Source organism: Coenobita brevimanus, chromosome 8 (assembly GCF_032717465.1).
Source record: "Coenobita brevimanus isolate Jiangsu-jjx chromosome 8, ASM3271746v2, whole genome shotgun sequence".
Lineage (NCBI taxonomy): Eukaryota > Metazoa > Arthropoda > Malacostraca > Decapoda > Coenobitidae > Coenobita > Coenobita brevimanus.
This window is the reverse complement of record NC_136961.1, coordinates 35,360,014-35,378,477: the sequence shown is the minus strand read 5'-3', so window position 1 is coordinate 35,378,477 and position 18,464 is coordinate 35,360,014. Positions and strand designations below refer to the sequence as shown.

The window sequence follows — 18,464 nt, the reverse complement described above, 5'->3', positions numbered from 1 at the left end:
ACTTTTGCAATTATGTGAACGAAAGTGCAAAGGTGTCGCTCATTATTTACAGTTGAGCCACTATAGCCTCATCTGCAGCTGAAGTGTCCAGTTTTCCCGAGTGTACTGTTTCACACCAGGTACTCCTACGTGAGAGCCGCCGACAGAGCATGGGGCGCCCGGTTGAACAGTGGGTCATGGACTGGCCAGCTGGGTTTATTGATGAGGGAGGTAAGTTGTAAAATATTCTGCACTTTTTCTCATTATTATGTTTTCTTATCAGTTGTGGTAGTGCGATGTTGCAGTGGTGTGAGATATCGGTATGGTGGTCATATTGTATGGTAAGATGTTGGTGGTGTGGTATGTAGTATTAATTGCCTTCTCCAAGGAGGTTATCATTTTCCCCATTTTGGTTTGTTGGTTTGTTTGTTTGTTTGTCTGTCTGTTAGTAGGATTACTCAAAATTTTATGAGTGGATTTTGATGAAATTTTTTGAAACGGTGGGTCATGGGCCAAGGAAGAACTGGTCAAAATTTTGGGTGGATCCGGATCCGAAGTATCGCGCACAATAACTCCAAAAGTTCCCAACGAATTCATAAGAAATTTTATGGAAAGCTGGGTCATGGACCAAGAAACAATTAAATATAGGGTTAAATCCGGATCCTATACTCACGGATCTGTTAGCAGGATTTTAAAATTTATGAACAGATATCGATGAAATTCTGTAGAAGGGTGGGCCATGGGCCAAGGAAGAAGTGATTCAGTTTTGGGGTGGATCCGGATCAAGAATATCCCATACAATATCTCCAAAACTTCTCAATGAATTTTAATGAAATTTTGTGGAAAGGAAGGCCATGGAATAAGAAAGAGTTGATTAAATCTTGGGGTGGATCTGGATCCAGATCCTATTGCCATGGATCCCGATACGGATCAGGATCCATTATAATGGTACTGGCATTGGCGGTGTGTTGCGCTCTGTGAGTGCTTTCTAGTATTCGTCCTTGTATCTCTTGATCATTATTATACCCACCGACAAACTGATTTCGCGAGCATGGGTATTATGTTTTGAGTGGTGTGTGTGTGTGTGTGTGTGTGTGTGTGTGTGTGTGTGTGTGTGTGTGTGTGTGTGTGTGTGTGTGTGTGTGTGTGTGTGACACAATGACTCAAAGATTAAATTTAATTTTAACCAAAGTTGGTGGAAGGGCTGAAAGCTACTGAGCAAACTTATTGCCTTTAAGAACAATGAGTTAAAGGTCAAAATCAGAGAGTTAGGTAAAGGCTGACCACGGAAAATCAACTTTAACAGACTTTATGCAAATTAAGACGTCAGGATATGAAGAGATTAAATTTCTACAACAACCGATCAAAGGTGAAGATCACAGGGCTAGGTCAAAGAAAGATCTGTATTTGTGTGTATGAACAACTTAGATCGGATTTTAACCAAAGCTGCTGAAAGGGTTGCCAGTTAGTCATAGACTAAACCTATTTTTAGAACAACAGGTAAAAAAATTAATGATATTGAAAAAAGTAAAATAAAAGTTTTTATCCAGTTTAGACCAACCAGTGTCACAGGTCAAGGCTGCAATGAAAAGTTAAAGACCAAGGTTACAGAGCAAAGTTTACTCAAGTGGTTTTGAGTTTATTTAACCCCTAGGATTAATCGACCGAACTTCCCTGAAAAACCTGTATATGGAGGCGATTTTTCGACTCTTGCAGAAGTAAAAAAGTTTTATGCCCTATGTTTAGAGTCTGAATTTACACACCTTATGCCGCAAACCAGAGCATTTTAGACCAACTGGTTCATGAGCTATAGCCCATCAAAGTTGAAAAAAGTTTCCCTTCCAGGCATGACGTTCCTCACCCACTCCCATCATCCCCTCTCTCTTCCTCCCCTCTCCCCATCCCCATCCCCCATACCCCTACCCCCCCTACCCCTACCCTTCAGAATTTTCCAGCTCATTTTTTTTTTTTTTTTTCAAACAATAGCATGCATAACAAATATGTCGGTGTTCCTCACTCACTTCCAACACCCTTCCCCCTCAACACCTCTCCCCTCCCCACCTTCCCTCCCCCCGTCCCCTTCCCTCACAGCTGTGTAGCTGTCAAAAAAAAAAAAAAAAAAAAAAAACGAGCAAAAGCATCCAAAATCTTTTTCTTGATGTTACTCACACATTCCAGCACCCTCTCCCCTCACCCCTTCCCCCCCTTCCCTCCCCTCAGAGCTGTCAAATCAAGTAGCTGTAAGAATTTCAAGGGGAAAAAACTAGACTACCTCCCCTACCCCCACCCTTCAGAATTTTCCATCTCAATTTATTTCAAACAATAGCATTAACAATAATTATGTCGGTGTTCCTCACTCACTCCCAACACCTCCCCACCTTCCCTCCCCCCGTCCACTTCCCTCATAGCTGTGTAGCTGTTCAAAAAAGAAAAAAAAATCAAAACCATGCAAAACCTTTTTCTTGGTGTTACACACTCCACCATCCCCTCTCCCCTCACCCCTTCCCTCACAGCTGTCAAATCAAGTAGCTGCAAGAATTTCAAGGGGATAAAAGCTAGAGCTACCCCCCCCTTCTCCCCTACCCCCTTTCAGAATTTCCCAGCTCATTTTTTTTTAACAATTGCATGCAAAACAATTATGTCGGTGTTACTCACTCACTCCCAACACCTTTCCCCCCCAACACTTCTCCCCTCCCCACCCTCCCTCCCACCGTCCCCTTCCCTTATAGCTGTGTAGCTGTCAAAATAAAAAACATACATGAAAAATCATACATTCTATGTTTTGTGCAACGGCGTATGCAATTACACAAACAGTAATCTGGTATTAAATGAAAACACGCGACATGAACAGTAACAATGACGTATAATTCTCTAGGTTGGTGGGGGAGAGGTAAGCGGATGGCATACTATAGAGGGTGGGGAAGGGAGAGGCCTGGAGGGGTGGTACGAGGTTATAAAGGTGGGAGACAGACACCACAAACAAAGAGGACAGGCAGAGAGGGAGTACAGGGGTATATAACACTCCCCAGGGAGACAGGGAGGGGGGCAAGGGGGAGGGGAACCACAGTGAGGTGTGGAGGATGGAGGGGGAGGGAAGGGAGGGAGCAGGAGGCGGTCAGAGGTGAGGGAGGGGGAGAGGGAACAAAGGTATGGGGATTGAGGAAGGTGGCAGGAGGGCAGTGCGGGAATCACCCCCCCCCACACCATGGGTAGGGACCCAGATCCTCCCCCCCTCCCTACCCAGGACTTAAGGCCGTATTCTTAAACATTTGCTTCCCTTGTAGAGGCATGAGAAGGATATCTTTAGCTGAATTGCTATTCTTAAAAAATTCCTTCCCTGCCTGAGCTGCTAAAAGGGAAAGATTTTTCCTCTGGGCAGCAGAAATTATTGGAACTTGAAGGAATTCCTTGACCCGTCTCTTCAAAAATTCCTTCATAAATATTGTGCTTTTTGTTGTGGTTCATTGTCTTGTATATATTTAAAATGTTGACGGAAGTTACTGTATAAATTTATTGATGCAGTTTACAACGCTATACTAATGTTTAAGCGCTATTTGTATCTCTTTAAAAGTGTTACCCATGTCGGCTGAGATAATTAGCTAGACATAAACAGAGCAGACGACGCACTACCTCCGGTATTCATCCAGTCTTTTATGATCTGACACTGACAAATCTTATACATTATGGCCAGGGTCACACAAGGATTCTTTTCAAGAAATATTTTGGTTGTTAATTTGCCCGAAAAAGGAAAATCTGCCGTCAAGGTCACACAAGTTGTTCGGCTCAATCCTTCCAGCTGGAAGAAAACAAGTGAGTGCCGCCATGCGAGTACATGAGATGGACGTTAACAAGTGATTCTTACACTTACTGATAACAACATTAAGCATAATAATATTCCTAGAATATAATTTATTATCAAAATATTGTCTTGAGGAGTGAACACCGCTGCTGTGTTGGTCAGAATGGCATTTATGGCTGAATACAAACCAACAGTATGGATGTGGTGGCAACCTCCCACATCTCAAAATTTGTTAATCAATTTAACACTCCACCATACCAAATCTCAACAGGATGGGTCATTTTAGTCTACCAGGGCTACCAACCTGAACATTTTTCCTTCCTTTCCAAGGAAATCTTGAAGCATACCGAAGGGAAAGAAAAATCCTTCAAAGGGAAGGAAAAGTTTAGGGAAGGAATTATTTTTAAGAATATGGCCGTTAGTTCTCATCAATATACGTCACAATTAGAGACTTCACCAGATCCTGTTTCAAAAATCTGCCACTACGTTCGCTTCCGTCGACCAGCTCTGGTGCAGGGTAAGCACTGAAAAAGTAGCCAGTGCGTAATTTCTTTTTAATTTTGACACAAAGTAAAACACCCAAAAACAGATTTTACTCATGAAATTACTGAGCTAGCATGATATGCTACAAAGAAATTACAATATGGGAGCCTTTTGATTATATATAATGTATTATAGGTGTCATTTTGTAAACTCAGCTTTCGTCAGTTTACTCATCTCTGTAAACATAACATAGAGACGAAACCTAGGCAATTTTACTAGAACCATCCATAAAACATGATAACAGTGATTAAAATATTTGTCAATCGTTAGTATCCACAAAAGAAAGTAGATATGCAGCCGCAGGTTCGGCAGCACCTTTCGATATGCTGCCCTGCCTGACGTATGACTTTTCCTAACAGTACGGACGTGTTAGACGTCTTGATCATCTTAGTAACTAAATTCTAACATAAATAATGCTTTTAAATGTTTCCCTGGCTCCATTGCACAGTTTAGTAAGTTTACACTTCAACTCCTCGTACTTTGTTATCGTTATATTGTCATACCGCACTGCCGTTTGGTTGGATTAATATGGCTGACTCGCCAACTAAGCAATCGTTCAGTACATTATTTTCAGTGGAACTGCTTACTTATTTAAAGCATGCTAAAATACACACATCAGAAGTCCTGAAGGTAATCTCCTTTTACTAACTGCACACGATTTATTCATATATATGTAAATAGACAGCAGACTATTTTAGTCCCCAAGCTAAGATTCTCTGAGAGCCTAGTTATTTTTTCTTTACAGGTATATAAATATGTGTTGGATTGAATAGGAAAAAAGATTCTTATAAATAACAATATTATTATAAACTTAGTATTAGGTACAATTTCACAGGTCTTTAAAACCCAGCAAAAATATTTAATCGAGGCTGGGCGACAGTAGACCACCTGGTGGCAGACCTCTGAAACAGGGTTTGGTGAAGCCTCTAATTGGGCCAAAGCCTAGCGTCTGCAGTTTTTTTTACAAAAGCTCCTCTATCAGTCACATTCAGCATCTAGTGTAATCCTGAAAAAGGATCAATCGATCCTGTTAGTACCATACTTGGGGTTAAACCAATTTTGGTAGAACAGTTAGGGGTCAGGCAAGAAAAAAGGACCACAGTTGTGGGAACAATCAGTTAAAGGTCAAAGACACAGGGCAAGTTAAAAACTCGACCCTTGTGTATACTATTTATCTGTCTATCTATCTATTGCCAGACGCCACAATCCCGTAAGGGGTGGCCATTGGATTTGAGTTATTTATTTTACAGGGAAGGGCACTAACCCCCCACCAACCCACTTGTTGACATGTAGGGAGCACATATGGTTTGGTTATATGGTTACCACCCAGCATTGTAAATGGTTTCTTGGCTTACAGGAAACAATTGGCATGTCACTCAATGTAAAGCCACCTGTAAAGGAAAGAAAAGCAATAAGAAGTGACAGGAAAGATGGGAGAAAAGGGAAGAGAGGAGGGCAGGCACAGAAAACGAATGGTAAAGGCTAAGGAAGACGTAGGGAGCGCTACATCAAGCGAGTGGATGAAATAACTAAAACAATACTGATCTGATTAGGATCAGAACTGGTGGAAAAGTTGACAATCACTCAAGAGGATGACCTCTTGTTACTGCCAATAATACGTCAAAGGTCAAGGTCATAATTATGATACATTAACTTAAACAGCTTCTATCATAGATATATATATATATATATATATATATATATATATATATATATATATATATATATATATATATATATATAGATATATATATATATATATATATATATATATATATATATATATATATATATATATATATATATACTAAATTTTGTGAAAGGATACATACTAAAGCAAGGATAAGGAAACTCAGTTTTGAGAACAACAGTTCAATGGTTGTGACAGGGAATTTTCAAAGGTAAGGTCAATGAGCGAAGTCAACTCAGACAGACCTGATGTGATTTGAAACAAAATGGGTGGAAGGGTTAAGGGTTAAGTACCAACGCAGTAAAATTTTATTTTGCAAGAAATGTGTTAAAGGTCAAGATTACATGAAAAGTAAAATACTTGGCCCTTAGACGACTCGGTGGGTGTGGATGCTGCAGTCTCTGAGTGCTTTGTCTTGATGAAAATTGCCTTATGACTGATTACCATACTGCAATCCTTTTGAAACATTATAAATCTTGGTAACCTGTACCAAATGAACTCCAATTGATACTGCACCGTGATATAAATGAGCAGGGCAGATTAAAAAGAATAAAGAATACACTTACAGTAGCTTAGGTGTTACAGCTCACTCCTCTGGTGACGGCCAAGAGAGAGGCATGGAACAACTCTCTGACTTCGTGTTCATTTCTGCAACATTCGTGGTCTTTCCTCTAATTCTGTCTCTCTTGAAGACCAGCTCTCTTCCTCTTGAACTCACCTTCTCTTCCTTACCGAGACTCATTTGTCTCAGGTGACTCATAGCAAACCATTCTCTGTATCATCCTACTCTCTCGTTACTCACATTAACAAAAGGTGACTTGTGTACAAGTATGCAACAGCATTCGGGTATCTTGCTCTCCCATTCATAAACTTTCTGAATTCTCTACTCCCTGGCTTCAGCTATCCTGTCATCCTTTGATTATATATACCTGTATTGAGTACTTATCCCCAGATTGTGCCCCCCCCCCCCCGTGGCTGGGGGGACACAATCTGGCGCACTATGGGGTGGTACTACTACTCTGCAGCCAGGCTGTGTTAGGAAGAATACTGCAACCGTATTCCCTGCGTATCGTAAAAGGCGACTAAAAGGGGCAGGGTGAGGGGACTAGGGACCCCCTCCTCTGTTTTTTAGTTCCTAAAAAGAGACAGGCCAGAGAAAGGCATGGGGGATTGAGTTATCCCCGTATCCTGAAGATTGGGTCTATGAATGTGCGTGGATGCAGTACGATTGAGGCTAAAAGGGATGAGATTGGGAGAATGTTTGTGAGAAGAAAGTTGGATGTGTTAGCTTTGAGTGAAACGAAGATGAAAGGGAAGGGTGAGTCTATGTTTGGAAGTGTGAATGGAAGATTGTCAGGAGTTGATAGAGGAAGGGCAAGAGAAGGTGTGGCCTGGTTAGTGAGTCCGGAAGTACAGCAGTGTGTGATTGAACGGAAGGAGGTGTCATCGAGACTGATGTGAGTGAAAACGAATTTTGAACGTGAGTTGTGGGTGTTTGTGAGTGCATATAGGCCTGGTATTGAAAGAGATGATGAAGAGAGAGTCTTTCTGGAATGATGTTGATGAGTGTCTGCAGAGTTTTGGAGCAAATGTGAATGTGGTAATAATGGGAGATCTGAATGCTAGAGTGGGAAATGTAGCACTTGAAGGTGTAGTTGGTATGCATGGTGTGCCTGGAAGAAATGAAAATGGGGCATGAATGATAGGGATGTGCATTGAGCGAGAGATGTGATTGGAAATACCCTGTTTGAGAAGAAAGCTATTTATAAGTATACATGGGTGAGACAGGAGGGTGCAAGGGTTGTTGATAGAGTATTGATGGACTATGTGGTTGTGTCCAGGAATGTAATAGGAAGATTATTCGATGTGAGAGTTCTGAGAGGGGAGGGTGGAGGTATGTCTGACCACAACCTGGTGGAGGGAAAGTTAAGAGTAGGTAAGAGATGGGTGACAGCTTGGAGGGTTAGGTGTGGCAGGGAGGTTTTGAAAGTTTTGAGTTCGATAAAAGAGAGAAAATGATAGAGTATCAGGAGAAATTGAAAGATGAGTGGAACGCAGTGAAAGATCAGGAAAACGGCAATATGGAAAAGGAATGGCAGTTGTTTAAGACTGCTGTGGAGGGGCATGCAGAAGAGGTGTGTGGTGTGAGACGTGTGGGTGGTAGGGTAAGAAAAGGAAGTGAATCGTGGTGTGAGGAAAAAAGTATGGTTGTGGCTGAGACGAGACGTGCATATGAAGTGTGGCTGCAGAGAAAGGATGAGGTGTCATATTAGAGGTATAAGGAAAAGAGGAAAAGAGCGAGAAGGGCTGTGTGTGATGCTAAAGTGGCAGCAGATGAGAGGCAGGGTAGGCAGCTGACTGAGAATTTTCAACGGTTTAAGAAAATGTTCTAGAAGGAGGTGAAAAGAGTGTGAAAGGGAGAGTCTGGGAAGGAAGAGCGAGTAAAAGCAGAGAATGGAAGGATATTAACTGAGATGGATGCAGTAAGAAAGAAATGGGCAGAGAATTTTGAAAGATTGTTAAATTTAGAGGAGGAAAGGGGCTGAGATTGTGGCAGATGGAGGGGTGCAAGGAATAAATGTGTTGGAAGAGTTGAATGATTCTTTGATCACGAAGGAGGAAGTGGAGGAGGCAGTAAAAGAGATAAAAAAGGGAAAGCTGCAGGTATGGATGGGTGTGCTGTGGAATGCCTGAAGGGTGGTGGAGTGACTATTGTTGACTGGTTAGTAAGACTGTTGAATGTGTGCTTTGTGAAAGTTGTGGTGCTAATTGACTGGGCAAGTGCTTGTGTGGTCCCGTTGTATAAAGGCAAGGGTGATGAGTATGAATGTACTAGCTTTAGGGGTATAAGTCTGTTGCGTGTTGTAGATAAGGTGTATGGCAGAGTGTTAATTAAGAGAGAAAGGTTACAGAGGGAGTGATTGGTGATGAGCAGTGTGGCTTTAGGAGAGGGAGGGAATGCGTGTTTGCTGTGAGACGCGTGTGTGAAAGTATTTAGCAAAAGGCAAGGATGTGTTTTGGGCACTCATGGATTTTGAGAAGACGTATGATAGAATTGATAGGGAGGATCTGTGGACTGTTTTAAGATTGTATGAACTTAATGGTAGGTTACTAAAAGGGGTGAAAAGTTTATATGTAAATAGTAGAGCTTGCGCATGAGTGGGAAATGCTGTGAGTGATTGATTTCCCATGAGAGTGGGGCTGCGACTGGAATGTGTGATGTCGCCTTGGTTGTTTGATATTTATATAGATCATGTTGTAAGGGAGGTGAATGCAAGAGTTTTAGTTGGAGGTCTGAGTCTGGTGAATGCTGATGGTGGAACGTGGAATCTGAAGCAGCTGCTATTTGCAGATGACACTGCACTGGTGGCTGATTCAGATGAGAGATTGAGACAGTTGGTAGAGGAGTTTGGACAGGTGTGTGAAAGGAGGAAATTGAAAGTAAATGAGAAAAAGAGTAAAGTGATGAAGTGTGCGAGGTTGCCAGATAGTAGGGGGATGAATATAGTTATGAATGGTGAGCTGCTCGAGGAGGTAGAGTGTTTTAAATATTTAGGGTCACATGTTGCTGTGGATGGAAGAATAGATGCAGAAGTGAAGTTTAGAATGAATGAAGTAGGGAAGGTGCTGGGAGGAATGAAAAAAGTGATTAGATGCCGTTCGCTTAAAAAGGATGTAAAGAGAAGGCTGTATGTGGGTGTTGTGGCACCGACTGTGTTATATGGGGCTGAAACATGGAATATAGGTGTAGCAGAATGGAAAAGTTTGAAAGTAATGGAGATGAGGTGTCTGAGGAGTATGTGTGGAGTGATGCGTATGGATTGAGTGTGAAATGATGATGTGTGAAGGAGAATTGGAGTTTTTCGGGAGATGGCTGATAGAGTTGGGCAGAGGGTGTTGCGATGGTTTGGGCAAATGGAGAGAATGGTTAATGAGCGATTGGTGAAAAAGATAACTAGATCTGATGTGTGAAGTGTAAGGCTGAGAGGGTTACCACGAATAGCATGGTTGGACAGTGTGAAGAGAGTGCTGGATGCAAGAGGGATGTCTGTTGTGCAAGGAAGAGTGGTTGTGCATGACAGAAATAAATGGAGAGAAATTGTGAATGAATAAATGATGACACAGCCCTGGAGGGATATTCTTCCGCATTTAGGCTGATCAGCTAATCAGGTCAGGTAGGGGTAAGGAGACGGGTCTATTATGATGTGGCAGGGGTAAACCAGCTCTGCTGTCGGGTCCTGCTGCGGATGTCACTGATTGCACTGCGCAGTTGACCCTTGTGCGGTGTGGTGCAGAAGATTTGTCCCTTCTCCCCTTTGGGGCTAAGATGCCAATGAATGTGTTTGAATGGATGAGTAAATGGGGAGTGTGTCGTCCTGTCTCGGCTACCTCCCTTTCCTTGGGGGAAGCAGCCTAAGTATATAGATAGATATCTTACATGTGAGATGGAACACATACTAACAATTTCTCTTATATATATCTGGAACCTCCATTCTAGGTGATACTCTAACCCACATCTTTTCTGTCCGATTAAGACTTAGACCTAGAGGAGCTTGTAAATCACTGTACCCTAACCTCCTTGGAGTTCCACCATACTTGATGTTTTCCTATGCTGGACTCCTCCAGTCACAACCTTATCATCTTAATGTGTCCTATTGCTCTAGTATAACCTATGGACACTCCTAAGAACTGTCAGGTGTGGCACTTTTGAGCTGCTGGTTGAGAGGCCTTTAGGCAGCACTTCTTTGATTTTCCCTGCAATTATTAGTGCTTCATCGGCACACAGCCAAACGAGTGTGCCTGGTGCATGATGAAGGCTATTCTTTCATGCATGGAAGCATACATTCATTTCTTTCACTATGTGAGTAATGCAAAAATAAATAAATAAATAAAAGCTTGCTTTAACCCCCAATGATGGGCTAATTTTAATGTAGTCATCACCTCACTATGGGCAATTTCCTGGAAAGTGCATGTTTTCAGACCTTAATATCTTAGGAAGTGTAGCACTTAGGGATATAAAAGACCAAATTATTAATCAACTCTTCCTTTTGCCAATGAAAGACTCCCCAGGTCTGTGGGTCATTGCATTGATGAGTAATGACTTGTGTAAGAGAACTAATTTTTGACTTCAGAGCAGGATGTCTTCATGCAGCACTGGCTATGACTTTGATATCAGCATGGTAACATCTCCACTACTAGATGAACTAGACACTGTTGCATCCAAGGCATGCTTTATGGCACTATCACTGAGCCCCTTTCTTGTATCACTGGAAAGAGGTGGCAGGGGTGGATGATGCAATTGACAACAGCCGGAGCAGATGGAATCAGAGAAATGGGAACCTGAAGACATCATTGTACATCTGGCAAAATCTCGGGTCAGACTGACTCTCATCTGTGTGCTATGGACTCCCTCCCTACCCTTTGGTGCTGAGATGAAATGGAGGCTGGCTCAAATGGTAGCGGGAAGACACCTGCATATATACAGTAGCTGCTATCTGGCGGCCACGTAGCACCCTGACTGTTACGTGTATAGACGTTACCAGATGTTACCAGGCGGATAGGGGTTATTCAAGCTTGTTTTAATGTTGTGCACGACAAGGAGAAGGCATACAAAAGGTACCAGAACCAACACACCATTAAATCTCAAGCCTTTTATATGTCTGCTCAAAAACGTGCTAAGACTCTTCTTCGCTCTGCTGAAAATAATTTCATTCATGGTACATGCTCTGAACTCTCTGATTCAAATTCTTCCTGCTCCCTCTGGCTCCTTGCCAAAAACTTTTCTAACATTTTACTTGATCATCCTTCCCTCATTTTCTTCCACTCTGATGACTGTAGCTGTTTCTTCTATTGATAATGCAGTACTCTTCACTCACACTTTCTCCTCCATTGCCACCTCAGACAATTCCTGTGCTATTCCTCCATCACTTCCCCCCTCTGACTTCCTCGTGGCTGACATAAAAATTTCTTCAGTTGGTGTGTTTTCTGCTAACACGGGTCTCAATAACAACAAGGCATTTGGGCCTGATGGGGTCCCTCCTGTTGAACTCAAGAATTGTGGTTCTGTGTTTATACCCTGCCTAGGTAAACTCTTTCACCTTTGCTGCCAACTCGTACCTTTCCTTCTTCCTGGAAGTGTGTTCTCATTCAGCCTGACCCAAAGATGGGGCATCATTCCCTGCCCTCTAAGTATCGCCCAATTGCAATAATATCCTGTATTTCTAAAGTTGTTAAATTTGTTAAAAAAAAAAAAATTGTTAAAGCACCTTTCCTATTATAATCTTTCCAATTATCAGCATGGGTTAAGACAGGGACGGTCCACTAGTGATTTCACCTTCCTTCAGACTCCTGGTCGTCCTCCTTTCGGGACTTTGGTGAAAGCTTTGTCATTGCGTAGACATCTCAACAGTTTTCGATCGAGTCTGGCATAAATCTTTTATTTCGAAACTGCTCACTTATGGTATCTATCTTTCTATCTTTGCCTTCATCTATGGTTTCCTTTCTCGTCATTACATGGCTGCTGTTGTAGACAGCCATCATTCTTCTGGGTATTAATAGTGATGTTCCTCAGGGTTCTGTCCTGTCACCAACTCTCTTCCGTCCATTCATCGATGACCTTCCGTGTTTTACATCTAACCATATCCACTCATACACTGATGAATCCACTCTTCACCTATCCATCAGGTCTCTGCGATGTCAGTCTCAGTTGTTATTTCAACAAAAAAGGGTTGAAAGTATGGTACACCTTATGTCTGACTTTGTTCCTGTTTCTAGGGTAAAAGTAATCTTGTTACTTTTAGTGCATCAACAACTCAGTTCTTACAGCTTTTGACCTGTGAAAATATGTCACAGGAGTATCCTCTAATTTTTAACATTATCCAACTCATTCCTGCATTGCCTTTCAACATACTTGGGGCTTCATTCTCTCGGGGTTTATATTGGAAAGGTCATAATACCCCTCTTGTAAAATCTGCTTCCAATGCATTGTGTTAACCCCCATGTGGCCATGAGTCCGAAATTTTAAGTACACTCCTGGCCGAGGCCATGGCCATTTTCTGAAGTTTCGAAAAATTATTATTTTTTTCCTTGCCATATTGAAGAGGAAGTTCCGACGCACCTGGCAGTGCAAATTTCAGTTTCCTAAACCCATCCTATGGCCTGCAGTAGGACACAGAAGTTACGTAAATTTAGGCAGCTGATACTAGTCACACGTAGGTATTGCAGTGATGCAACATCGCATTTTTTTTTTTTAACCGAAAAACATTGTCAATGGTGCTGAAAAGGTGTGAAATAACTATATGTGTCTATTTCGAGGCTTTTCAGTCCATAATATGCAAGGTTTGAATGTAAAAAATTATATTACGAATTTATTTAGCATTTAGTGTTTATAGTGTTTATGGTCGTATCGACTTAATTTTGCAGTCTGGGTGGTGGAGTTTGTTGGAAAAGGGAGGCAGGCATGTCTGTTTTCAGACCTAAATGAAATAAACATCATAACCTAGAGTGTACAGGCTGGACAGTGAGGGTTAAATTGCGAGACGACCTGCCATTCGCACCTCGCACGAGCTGATTAACAGGAAGGGAATGAAGTTCTTTTCACCCATGAAAGCATCACGTGAACACAGAAAACTTTCCTGTTATGCTTGTAAAAGGCAAAGAATATGTAAAATGATTAAAACCAGTGCAACAAACCTGAGCAAACAGAAAAAGATACCAAACAAATATTAATTTTTCTTATATTTTCATGTTTTCTTTTTTTTGTTTATGACTGTGTTTATTTATAATCGTAAACAGGGTGGTTGTGTGTGTGTTTTGCAAGGGAAGAGAAAGATACCTTCTGTCTGGGTCGAGATAATGGGTGTAACTATGTGTGTTTAGGCATGGCCACGAGCGATAAAAAAATCGTTCATCCACTCGTCACGGCAGCAGGTGGTGAACTGACACTTGAGGTGTGAGAAAGTAAAGGTCAGTCTTGTCTAAAGTGACCAGAGTCCCCCTTTAAGGCGGGACTGTCCTGCTTTGTTGTCGTCCGTTTCGCTTTTTAAATTGAGATTAAAATGACCCGTTTTTTCCGCAAATTATCTTAAATGTCCCACTTATACAAAATTACTATTACATTAGATATAACATGACTTTCTTTTATGAAATTATGATGAATTAGTAAAATTTTGCATAGTGCAGACCAAATGAAATACTGAATTGTTAATATAAAATGTCTAAATCTAATACTGTACTCACTGACTGGTAACTTTGGTCGGCCCGTTCACTGTACAATACGGTAGGTACTTCAGTGTTCGTTTGAGACGTTAGACAGTGTGTGTGATTAGCAGCCTCGGGACGAGGTGCAGAGCAGCAGCGGCCTCTTTCTCTCTCTCTCTCTACTCTACACGTGACAATGTCCCGCTTTTACCTCCAATAAATCTGGTCTTAGTCATGTCTCAGATGTTAATTCATTTCCCGAAAGTTTTCACAGTTTTCTACAGGTCGCACTGAATCGAATGATCCAAACCAGTACAACAAACCTGAGCAAATAGGTAAAGGTACCAAGACAAAAATGTACTTTTCTCTTATCGTATCTTTTTTGTTTGAACCTGTATTAATTCATAATTGCAAGCACGCGGTTGTGTTTGTTTTGCAAGAGAGGACATAGATGATATTTTCTGTCTGGGTTGAGATAATGGGTGTAGTTGTGCTTTAGGCATGGCCAGGAAGGTAAAAATTGAAAATTCACTCATCACAGCAGCAGGCTCTGAACTGCTTGATGTGGTATATGAGTGTGTAGTGTAGGTTAGTTTGAAGACGTTCAGAACGTTCGTTCACTTCCCAAAAATTTTCACCGTATTTTATAGGCCGCGCTCAAACGACGACTGTGGCCATTTATCGACTAAACGTCATTTGATGCCGGGGGCCACGGAAGGGCTAAGCCAACTTTAATCCTTCTTTGCACTTGCTAAGCCTCTTCTTCGCTCTGCTGAAAATAATTTCATTCATGGTACATGCTCTGAACTCTCTGATTCAAATTCTTACTGCTCCCTCTGGCTCCTTGCCAAAAACCTTTCTAACATTTTACTTGATCATCCTTCCCTCATTTTTTTCCACTTTGATGACTGTAGCTGTTTCTTCTATTGATAATGCAGTACTCTTCACTCAAACTTTCTCCTCCATTACCACCTCAGACAATTCCCGTGCTGTTCCTCCATCACTTCCTCCCTCTGACTTCCTTGTGGCTGACAAAAATTTCTTCAGTTGGTGTGTTTTCTGCCAGCATGGGTATCAGTAACAACAAGGCATTTGGGCCTGATGGGGTCCCTCCTGTTGAACTCAAGAATTGTGGTTCTGTGCTTATACTCTCCCCAGGTAAACTCTTTCACCTTTGACTATCAACTCGTACCTTTCTTCTTCCTGGAAATTAGTTCTCATTTAGCCTGACCCAAAGAAGGGGCATCATTCCCTGCCCTCTAAGTATCGCCCAATTGCAATAATATCCTGTATTTCTAAAGTTGTTTAATTTGTTCAAAACAAAACAAAAAAAATGTTAAAGCAACCTTCCTATCACAGCCTTTCTAATCATCAGCATGGGTTATGACATGGACGGTCCACTGGTGATTTTACATTCCTTCATACTCCTGGTCGTCCTCCTCTCGGGACTTTGGTGAAAGCTTTGTCATTGAACTAGACATCTCAAAAGCTTTCGATCGAGTCTGGCATAAATCTTTTATTTCGAAACTGCTTACTTATGGTTTCTATCCTTCTGTCTTTCCCTTCATCTCTGGTTTCCTTTCTCGTCATTAGATGGCTGCTGTTGTAGACAGCCATCATTCTTCTGGGTATTAATAGTGGTGTTCCTCGGGGTACTGTCCTGTCACCAACTCTCTTCCTTCTAGTCATCATTGACCTTCTGTGCTGTACATCTAACCCTATCCACTTAAACACTTATGAATCCACTCTTCACCTTTCCATCAGGTCTCTGCTATGTCAATCTCATTTGTCACTTCAACAAAAAACGGATGAAAGTATGGTACACCATGTCTGACTCGATCCTATCTCTGGGGTAAAAGTAATCTTGTTACTTTTAATGCATCAACAACTCAGTTCTTACAGTCAAAATCTGCCACAGGAGTATCCTCTAATTTTTAACAATATCCAACTCATTCCTGCATTATCTTTCAACATACCTGGGGCTTCATTCTCTCGGGGTTTATATTGGAAAGGTCATAACACCCCAGTAAAATCTGCTTCCAGTGCATTAGGTGTGTTAACCCCCATGTGGCCATAAGTCCGGAATTTTACGTGCACCTCTGGCCGAGGCCATGGCCATTTTCTGAAGTTTCGAAAATTGATTTTTTTTCCCTTGCCATATTGAAGAGGAAGTTCCGACGCACCTGGCAGTGCAAATTTCAGTTTCCCAAACCCATCCTATGGCCTGCAATCTGACACAGAAATTACGTAAATTTAGGCAGCTGATACTAGTCACACGTAGGTATTGCAGTGCAACATCGCACTTTTTTTTTTCTTACCGAAAAACATTGTCAGTGGTGCTGAAAAGGTGTGAAATAACTATATGTGTCTATTTCGAAGCTTTTCAGTACATAATATGCGAGATTTGAATGTAAAAAATTATATAAATTTGTTTTGCATTTTTCAGTGTTTATAGTGTTTATGGTAGTATCGACTTATTTTTGCAGTCTGGGTGGTGGAGTTTGTTGGAAAAGGGAGGCAGGCATGTCTGTTTTCAGACCTAAATGAAATAAACATCATCCCTTGAGTGTACAGGCTGCACAGTGAGGGTTAAGTTGCGAGACGACCTGCCATTCACACGTCACACGAGCTGATTTCAGGAAGGGAAGGAACTTCTTTCCACCCATGAAAGCTTCACGTGAACACAGGAATTTGTCCTGTTATGCTTGTAAAAGGCAAAGAATATGTCAAATTATGCCTTTGTTTCCCTCTTGCATAAAACTTGAAGTCAGTCTGTTTGTCTGTCTTCCTTAATGCAGGTATTGTTCAGCATTTACTGCTCAAACTAGAGTTTGGCTATATGATTTCGTATTTATGTAAAAGCAATAAGAGAGAAGTTGGCTGACGACTACAGTGACTGGAGCCAGGAAGAGACAGACATACTTTTGATTGTTGACTCTTCAAACAGAAGGCAGCGCACACCTTGCCTGGTGCTCTATCAGTCAATCTATCTATCTTTCCATCATGCCTTGTATTATGATTTGTATTTATAATATGGAGTTCTGACAGAAATGCTTCATAGAAACAGATTGGGAAAAAGAGCTTAGAGGACGAGATTTAAATGTTATTTATAGAAAATTCTGTAAACTTTATGAAATAGGAGTCCAAAATTACATCCCTCGGCACAAAGGAGCAGAAATGAAAACAAAGAAATGGTTTAATAAAGAATGTTAAAAATCAAAAGAAAAAAGAGACTTGTTGTGGAATAAATACAGAAGACACAATAGTGAGAGGGCATATAACAACCATAAACAGGCAAGAACCTAATACACAGGAATAAGGAGAGAAGCCCAAAAGCAGTTTGAGGAGGACATCATAAACAAAAGTAGTGATTAACCAAAGCTATTTTACAGCTACATCCGAAGCAAAACCAAAGTAAAAGATAAAATACAATCCATTACGGATGGGGGGATCCTCTATTCACAAGAGAAAGATATTTGTGAAGCACTAAATAATTTCCAATCAGTTTCTACAGCAGAGAATGATTTTGAGAGGGATGATATGGAACATTCATGCCCAAACATATTACCAGATACACAAATATCAGAAAAAGAAATACAGGAGGAGTCAAGTAAATTTGACAAAAGAAAAGCAAATGGTCCAGACGGAATTTCATGTTGGGTACATTTTTTTTTTTTTTTTTTTTTGCGAGGAAGAAGGAACCAAAGGTCGCGAGCCCGTGATTATTGTTCCTTCCAAGAGAAAAACAAAATACAGGAGAGAGCCAAATTCAAGATCCGATCATTTCGAGATGCCTGGACACACTGCGTTTGAAAGACTGGAGATCATAGGAAGCAGGAAATACAGACAGAGGAAGACAGTTCCAGAGATGACCTGTTGCATAATTGAAGGACTGGGAGTAACGGTTAACTCTTGCATTAGAGAGTTTGACAGAAAAGGGATGAGAGTTTGCTGCTAGACGCGTGCAACGTGCCCGTCGTAGAGGTGGAGGAATGCATGCAGACAGTTCAGAGGAGCAGTGACCACTGAAGTAATGATGGAAAAAGAGATAAAGATGCAAGAGTGACGAAGAGATAGAGATTGAAGGAAGTCAGTAAGAGGAGGAGACTTAATGAGATGAAAAGCCTTTGACTCCACCCAATTGAGAAGAGCTGTATTTGGGGAGCCTTCCCACACAGGAGAGTTGTACTCCAAACAGGGATGGATAAAACCCCTGTATAGAGTCAACAATTGTGCAGGGGTAGAGAATGAACA

General features: G+C 41.4%; 1 protein-coding gene across 1 annotated transcript in view; it reads left to right on the top strand.

Annotated features, from left to right (window-relative positions):
* The window catches only part of LOC145407481 (putative glutamate receptor), a 455,848-nt gene that overhangs the window by 334,223 nt on the left and 103,161 nt on the right, over positions 1–18,464 (top strand). The window contains exon 5 of the mRNA XM_080278412.1: positions 120–210. Coding sequence (XP_080134538.1) covers positions 120–210 — 91 coding nt within the window. The remainder of the gene's footprint in view (positions 1–119; positions 211–18,464) is intronic.